General features: G+C 42.5%; 2 protein-coding genes across 2 annotated transcripts; both read right to left on the bottom strand.

Moving 5' to 3' along the window:
• Positions 1–1,709: 1,709 nt before the first annotated feature.
• LOC142340374 (uncharacterized) lies at positions 1,710–2,318 on the bottom strand. Its single transcript, XM_075390950.1, has one exon. The coding sequence runs from the start codon at positions 2,316–2,318 to the stop codon at positions 1,710–1,712; it is 609 nt and encodes a 202-aa protein (XP_075247065.1).
• A 9-nt stretch (positions 2,319–2,327) lies between these two features.
• On the bottom strand, positions 2,328–7,208 carry LOC142340373 (uncharacterized). Its single transcript, XM_075390949.1, has 2 exons — positions 5,370–7,208; positions 2,328–5,261 (listed from the first exon to the last, which is right to left on the bottom strand). The coding sequence occupies exons 1-2, from the start codon at positions 7,206–7,208 to the stop codon at positions 2,328–2,330; spliced, it is 4,773 nt and encodes a 1,590-aa protein (XP_075247064.1).
• Positions 7,209–7,520: the final 312 nt, after the last annotated feature.

Here is a 7,520-nt window from a genome sequence, read left to right as displayed (position 1 = left end):
ACATAGTAATTCATTTTATAAAAATATGAGACGTGCGTGTGGGGGGTGCAAAATATATGCTGTGCGGTGTTCCGCCTTCAGTTAATTTTGAATGTGTAGTGTTGGCGGTGTTGTGGCCGGACGTCAGAGAAGCAAACTAATCAGCTTGCTTCACTGACGCCAGTGTTGGTGGTGTTTCAAAAAAGACCCTTGAGTTATAGTTACTTTGGCACGATATGCCTGGGCTACCCTTTGCCCACTGTTGTTCCTTGTCAACAGTTAAAACTTTCGTGAGATTTGCTTCACAAATCTTCTTTTGCTACCGTGAAAAAGTCATCCATTTCCTAACCATTGAATTACATCTATAAAATCAACATTATGACTTGGTGTTCAAAGTTACAGTTTTTTAGCACGTGCATCTCCTGGTACACTGGGCCCCCATTTTTGGGCACCAAAAATCAGAAAGTTTGTAGTCGATCTGTTGTTGTTGTTGAAGTCTGTTTGAAGTTGCTCTTTGTCGTGTCGTCGTGTTCTCTTTTGCTCTGTTGTGTCTTTTGTGTAGCTGAACTGTATTTCCTACTTCATCTGCTGATGATTATGTTGAAATGTTGTATTGAGTTGTGTCCTCAATAAAACGCTGTTCTTGAAGTTATGGACTCGTCCATATCTACAAGTATGTCTGAACTGACTTTGATGATGTCCACTGTTGAAGAATGTGTTTACTGCTGTTCGAAAAATGCTGCTACTTCTGCTGAAGTAATTCTTGCTGAAGTGTTTGTTGTTGTAGTTAAATTTCTGCTGATGTCTTCCATCGGTGTTGTCTGTAGATTGTTGCTGTGTATTAGTTGTCAGCGTGCTGCTTGTAGTGTTATATGAAAGTGGTATGCTGGAAAGTTGAATCGCTTTTTGTGCTGATTGCGTTTAGCTGTGTACACTTGTAGTTGTTTTAAATCGACTTCTGTATTGGCTGATTGGCGAATGTCAAATACTGAATGATGTCTGGAAAAGTTGACGTTGCTGTTCTGCTCCTTGAAAATTGCTGGTTGAGAAACTGATGCTCCCCGTGTTCCCTACCTACCTAATTCTACCACTACCTTGTACCTATTGCCTACCTTTTACCTGTATTTCCCAAATTAGAGTGTGTCGGAATACCAAATGTTTTGTAATACTTTATACCGTTGATGTCTGGTTTTACCTAAGCTGTTTAGTGTCATCTACCCATTCAAAATACTGTTATCCTGTCGGTTCAACTCTCTGCTTTTTTGCAAAAAGCTAAATAATTGTGCATTTGAATTTCCAAAACCTACCTAATGTCTATCCAGATTTTGTCTTCCTGTTAAACCTACCTACCTAAATTTTCGCGTTTGAATGTATTTATCTAATGTACGAGAAGCTTTGCTAATCTGAGTTGCCTTGTGAGTTACTTATTGAAATCCCTAATTGTACCTGAATAATACCTAATAGTCCCTTTGAATTGCTAATTCATTGAATTGAACTTTAAAATTTTCATCTTTCACTTTACCCTAATCCCAAAACTGACATCAAGTTTGCTTCAAATTGTGTTTGAATTATTGTTCCCCATTCAATATTGATAATCTTTATGTTGATTTGTCGCTAATCAAACTAAGTTTAATAGCTGGTTTAAAAAAATCCCCTTTTGTTGTTTTAACCAGGCAAGACCTTACCACATTATCCTTACCTTTATTTACCTTTTGTACCCTACCTACCGGTCAAATACCCCTGGGTGTGTTGTTTTCTAGTATCCATACCATGTCCCCTACTTCTATCTCGTCTACTGTTGAATGCCATTTTCGACGTTGTCTGAGTGTTGGCAGATATTCCTTTAAAAGGCGTGTCCAAAACTCGTTCATAATACTGTTGACGTTGTTCCACAGTTTTCCTGTTCCTCTGTCGTTGCTGCTAATTGTAGTATCTGAAGGCAGTCCTGTTGTCATTCCTGTCAAAAAATGTCCTGGTGTCAGGCTTTCCACATCGCGTATGTCACTGCTGACTGATGTTAGAGGTCTGCTGTTGAGTAGAGCTTCGACTTGGCAAATAAGGGTTGAGAAACTGTCTTCCTGGAGTTTCCTAGATCCGGCGATATTGAAGAACAGGCGTTTGCTCATCCCAATGAGGCGTTCCCATGTTCCGCCAAAATGTGGTGCTCCTGGTGGAATAAATTTCCATGCAATCTTTTTCGATTCCGCATATTTCTGTATCTCTGTAGTTGTGAAGCTGCTTTCTTCAAAGGTCTTTGCTGTACTGGTGAAATATAAAGCATTGTCACTGTGAATTCTTTCCGGTAGTCCTCGTCGGCTGAAGAATCGTTGAAATGCCATTATGCATGATTACTTCTGCAAGTTTCTGGTTACTTCGATATGAACGGCTCGTATCGTCAGACAAGTGAATAAGCAACAGTAAGCTTTCATGGCTGTGTTGATCTGGCTGTAGATTTCAAACGGCCCAAAAAAGTCTACTCCGTTCTCCTTGAAGGCTACAGGTCTGCCTGAGAATCGGTAACTCGGAAGATCTGACATCTGAGGCTGGCTGTTGAGTTGTCTTTGTCGTCTGCATTCGTAGCATCTATTTGAGATCTTCTTCATTACTGTTTTGCATTGAAGAACCCAGTAATTCAACTGAATGCTGTGTGTCTGCTGTTTGACTCCCACATGACCATTGATGTTGTGTTGCAGTTCCAGAAAAAGACGAATAATCCTGTTCCTACCGTCTAAGATTATTGGCTTCTTTGTTGCTGTTGAAACTGGTGCGTTGGCTAGTCTGCTATTTGATTGAAGGATACCATCTTCGTCTATTGAAGGTGTCAACTGAATCAACCTACTCCGTTTTTGAATTGGCTTGTTGTGTGCTAGTTGATTTATGTCTTCGTCGAATGATTGTTGCTGAGATAGACGGAAAAGAAAGTTCTCTGCATCTATGATCTGCTGGTCCCGTGTTCTCGTTTTGTTTCGGAGGTTTTTCATTTTGATTATGACGGCTCTTAGTTTCAACCACTGGCTAAACCTGTTGGCATCAATTAGGTCGTTGTCAATTGGCTGTCGTCGTGTTGCATGAGGCTTCTGTTCTGCGCTGTTCAAGAAAACAGTTTCGTGTTGTTGTTCGTCTGTTGTGGAGTTGTCGCTAGAAGATAGAAGAAACTGTGGTCCCTGTAACCAAAGAGATTTTTCTGTCAAATCTGTTGCTGTTAGTCCCCCCGTTCCTTGATCTGCTGGGTTGTCCTTGGTGTTGACGTAGTTCCACTGATTGGTGTTTGTGAGATCCCTTATTTCGGCAATTCGGTTTCCGATGTACATCTTGTGTTTCAATTTGAAGTTCTTTATCCAACTGAGAACAGTCGTGCTGTCACTCCACAGAAAGATTTTGTCAAACTTGAAATTCATTTCATCCTCAATTGTTTTCTTCAATCTTGCCGCGTAAAGTGCTGCTTGCAGTTCTAGTCTGGGAATTGTTGTTTGACGTAAGGGTGCCACTCTTGTTTTTCCCATGAGAAAACGAGTTGTGGTTTCTTGGTTCCTGGTTGTCTTGATGTATGCTACTGCTGCTGTTGCTTCCAATGATGCGTCGCAGAATACATGAAGTTCCATTGTGTTCCCATGTGCTGTACCACCTACCAACCTGTTTACCCCTACTGTACCTATCTGTTCCGTTTCCTGTACCCAATCTTTGATGGCCTTTCCATTGTCTCCACTGATAGCTTTGTCCCATTCGCGTCCATGTTTCCACAACTCTTGCAGTAGAATCTTGGCTCGTATGAGGAATGGCGATATGATTCCCAAAGGATCGTAGAAACTTGACACGAAAGAGAGAAACTTGCGTTGGGTCCAAGTTTTCCTGTCCAGGTTCCTTCTGTCTTTCGCTTTGAACATGATTTTGTCTTCGTCTAAGCTCCAGTAAACTCCAAGTACTCTTTGATGAAAACCTTTACTGAAGAGCTCCTCCACTGGTTTGCATAGATCATCTTGCATCTGCTCACAAAACTCACGGTTGTTGCTGCACCATTTTGTCAGATTGAATTTACCATTCTTCAGAGTATCCTTGACATCCATGGCTGTAGTGAAAGCTGTGATGGCGTCGCTGAAAGATGCAACCATGTCATCCATGTAGAATGTCCGCTGAATGATCTCTAGAGAGTTTGGGTGATCTTCGATGTCGTCTTTGGCTGTCTGTTGCAAAACAAAATTTGCGCAAGCTGGTGAGTTCCTGGCTCCAAAGATGTGTCGTTGGTATTCGTACACCTCTAATTCTGAGCTGTTGGGTTGTCTCCACATGAATCGTAGATAACGTCGGTCCTGTTGTCGTACTCCGATTTGCATAAACATCGCTTCGATGTCTCCCTGGATGGCGATGGCTCCCTGTCGGAATCGTAGCAAAATTCCAAGCATATTCCCGAGTAGGTCAGGTCCAGCTAAGAGTTTGTCATTGAGGCTTGTTCCGCTTTGTGGTGCTTTGGCATTGCAGATTCTTCGTATTTTGTCGGGTTTGTTTGGGCTGACAAGACCATAGTGTGGTATGTACCATCCTGTATCTTTCTGTCTATGGAAAGGTACTTTTGCAATGTAACCTTTTTCCAGGTCTGCTTGAACGCCCTCATTGTATTTCTTGTACTGTTCAGGTTTCTTCTGTAGTCTGTTGACAAGATGGTTCAAATGAGTCAAGGCTTGCGACCGGTTGTCTGGTAAACTGCTGACGTCTTTCCAGAGAAGTCCCGTTTCATAACGTCCATCTGCTTGTCTCACGCATGTTGTGTTAAGTATCTTGGTGGCTAACAAGACTTCTGGATCATTAGACTTGGTTTTGGACTCCAATGGAATTGTCTCTGCTTTCCACCAATGAGAAACTTCTTCGTTGAGGTCATTGTCTTGTTCAAGGCAATTGCTGCAAAACAAAGCAGTATGATGCATTGAGTGTTGTGTTTTGCTCTCATCCAATACTGTATGAGGTCCAGAAATAGACCAACCAAGTTTGAAAAGACTTGCGCTTGGTGCTGATGATGGTCCGTGTTCCACTCTGACTGGTGAGATAAGGTTAATGTTGTCCTGTCCAATCAATACTGTGACTTCGAGATTATCCAGAGTTGGCATATTGACATGTCTAAGGTGGTCATACTTTCTGGCAATGTCTCCCGGGTGCTCCTTCAGCTTTGGCAAATTGATGTTTTCCACAACGTATATCTGTTTGAGGTTGTAGCGATCGTCGTCTTCCAAATTCGAAATTTCTGTTGACGTTGTGTAACACGATCTTGTGTCTGTTCCGTTGGCTCCCTCCTAGACAAGTTGTTGACGTGTTTCTTTCTGAAGGCGTAGTTCGTGGGCTGTCTTCGAGAGAAGTATTGTCAAGCTGCTTCCTGGGTCGATGAAGGCGTATGTTCGAACTTTGTTCTCTTTGTTGTGTAAAATAACTGGCATGACATAGAGAAGATTCGTTGTTTTTGTTGCTGCTGTTGTGTCCTTTGTTGTGGCTGTATCTTTGTTGTTGATGACTGCAAATGAGTTACCATTTCCTCTCGAGTTGTTCGATTGAGAGTTTGGTAGAACAACTGAGGTCAGTGTTCGTCCGTATCTACTGTTGGCACCGTGTAACATAGTGTTGTGTCGTTGTCCGCATCCCTGCTCCCTGCAATTAGAGATTGAAGGACAGTTGTTGGCTCGATGGTTCGCTCCCAAACAATTTCTGCAAAGGTTCAACTGATACACTGTTTGTAGTCTTTCGTCTGCTGTCTTTGCTTTAAACGTTGGGCAATGGAATAACTGATGATTACCGTCGTTGAAGACACAAGGCAGAGGCTGGTTGTTGCTGTTGCTTCCCCTTGTTGCTTGAAGCATTTGTGTTGTGCTCCTCTGGTTGTACTGGTTCCTGTTGTTGCTAATGTTGTTTATGTTCTGTGTTGGTTGTTGTTGCTGCTGTTCTTCCCTGTTTGGATGAGTTGGTTGTTGATGAAATTTTCGGTTTCCAATTAAGTTGAATTTTCGTTGATGTGTATCACTGTTTGTGCTGAGACTAGTATTGCTTCGTCCTTGATGCGTTGAACGTTCATGTGCTTCTGCTATTTCTTTAATCCATTGGTTGAAGTCTGCAAGTGTGGGCTGCTGAATTCTTCGTCGTAAAACAAACTGATTCCATTTGAATTCTTCGCTGTAAGGTAGTTTGTCGGTTGCATGCTTAAAGATTGTCGTGCTGTTGAGATCGGCTTCGAAGTTGAGTTCTTGTAGTGTCCTTGTCATGGTGTTAATGAATGTGGAAAAATTTACAATTGTCCAAGGAAGAGATGTCGTTGGTGGCCTGTAGTTGATGAGTTTCTCCAACAAGTTGCTGATAATGACGTTTGGGTTCCCAAACCGCTGTTTCAATTCGTTTATTGCATCTTTGTACAGGTGTCCGTTGCAGGCAAATCCTTCAATTGCTGCTTTGGCTTTTCCAATTACAAGTCCCTGTAGATAGGCGATCTTCTGTCCATCACTGAGCTGAGTGTCTCCAATCATGAAACTGAAACGGCTGTACCAATCTGCCCATTTGCTCGGGTCACCGTTGAACTTCTGAAGATCCATCTTTGGAAGAGCTTCCACATAAGGCGTATAGAATGGAACTGGTTGTGATAACGTTGTTGACAACTGTTGTGGTTGTTCTGTTGGCTGATTGAATGTTTGTGTGTCCCCCATTCCAGTAACTCTGTTCTGCTGGTCGTTTAGGCTGCTTGAGTAAGCTAGTCTATCATACCAAAAGCTGTTGAGGTTGTCACGTTGAGCGGAATTGCTAGTTTCTGGTTGTTCGTTGTTTAAGATTCTGTTAACGGATGTTTGCTGTTGTCCAATTGCTCTAGTGTTGATGTTGTTGTTGGTTGCTGAGTTATTCGCTGTCGAGTTGGCTGTTACTGTTGTCTCGTTGTTGTCTTGTGTGTTGTAGTTTGTTGTGGTGTTTTCTTGCGAAAGGTGATTCTGAATTTTAATTTTCATATCGTCGATGTTGTTCCACGTGTCAGTGATTTTTCCGATGTACTCCTCGTGCTGATCTTCGTCAAGCTGTGAAATCAACTCGTAACTGGTTTCCTCGAACTCCGAAAATGTTTCCGCTGCCTTTTCATGAACATTCTTCGCTGCGCTTATGTTCCCACTGTCAATCAATTCGCTCATGGTTTGCAGGTTCTTCGCAATTTTCTCCCCCATCACCCTGATTTTTGCTTTTAAAACGGGTGGTTGCATGGTTCTGTTCGGCATTGCTGTCAGGAGGTTTGTATTCTGCTTTGTGTATTGTGTTGTTAAAATGTTGACTGTGTTGGGGGGTCTTTACTGTCCGTTGGGGGATGGGTCTTGGTCTTTGGGGATGATTCGTGGTCTTTGTCTTTGCCTTTGCCCTTGCCTTTTCCTTGAGGTTGCGCGTTCGAGCTTGGTTAGGGGGGTCACCAGAAAAAACTGTGCGGTGTTCCGCCTTCAGTTAATTTTGAATGTGTAGTGTTGGCGGTGTTGTGGCCGGACGTCAGAGAAGCAAACTAATCAGCTTGCTTCACTGACGCCAGTGTTGGTGGTGTT

The sequence above is a fragment of the Convolutriloba macropyga genome, chromosome 5, assembly GCF_964194025.1.
Source record: "Convolutriloba macropyga chromosome 5, txConMacr16.3, whole genome shotgun sequence".
Taxonomy (NCBI): domain Eukaryota; kingdom Metazoa; phylum Xenacoelomorpha; order Acoela; family Convolutidae; genus Convolutriloba; species Convolutriloba macropyga.
Note: the sequence above shows the minus strand (reverse complement) of the source record. Positions and strands in the feature narration are given on the sequence as shown.

Bases quoted from the DNA above. Each gene is read 5' to 3' on its own strand.
- LOC142340374 (XM_075390950.1), bottom strand. From the start codon at position 2,318: ATGGCATTTCAACGATTCTTCAGCCGACGAGGACTACCGGAAAGAATT.
- LOC142340373 (XM_075390949.1), bottom strand. From the start codon at position 7,208: ATGCCGAACAGAACCATGCAACCACCCGTTTTAAAAGCAAAAATCAGG. The intron at 5,262-5,369 runs GTTCGAACATAC...CAACTTGTCTAG, and splicing joins TACACAACAAAGAGAACAAA to GAGGGAGCCAACGGAACAGA.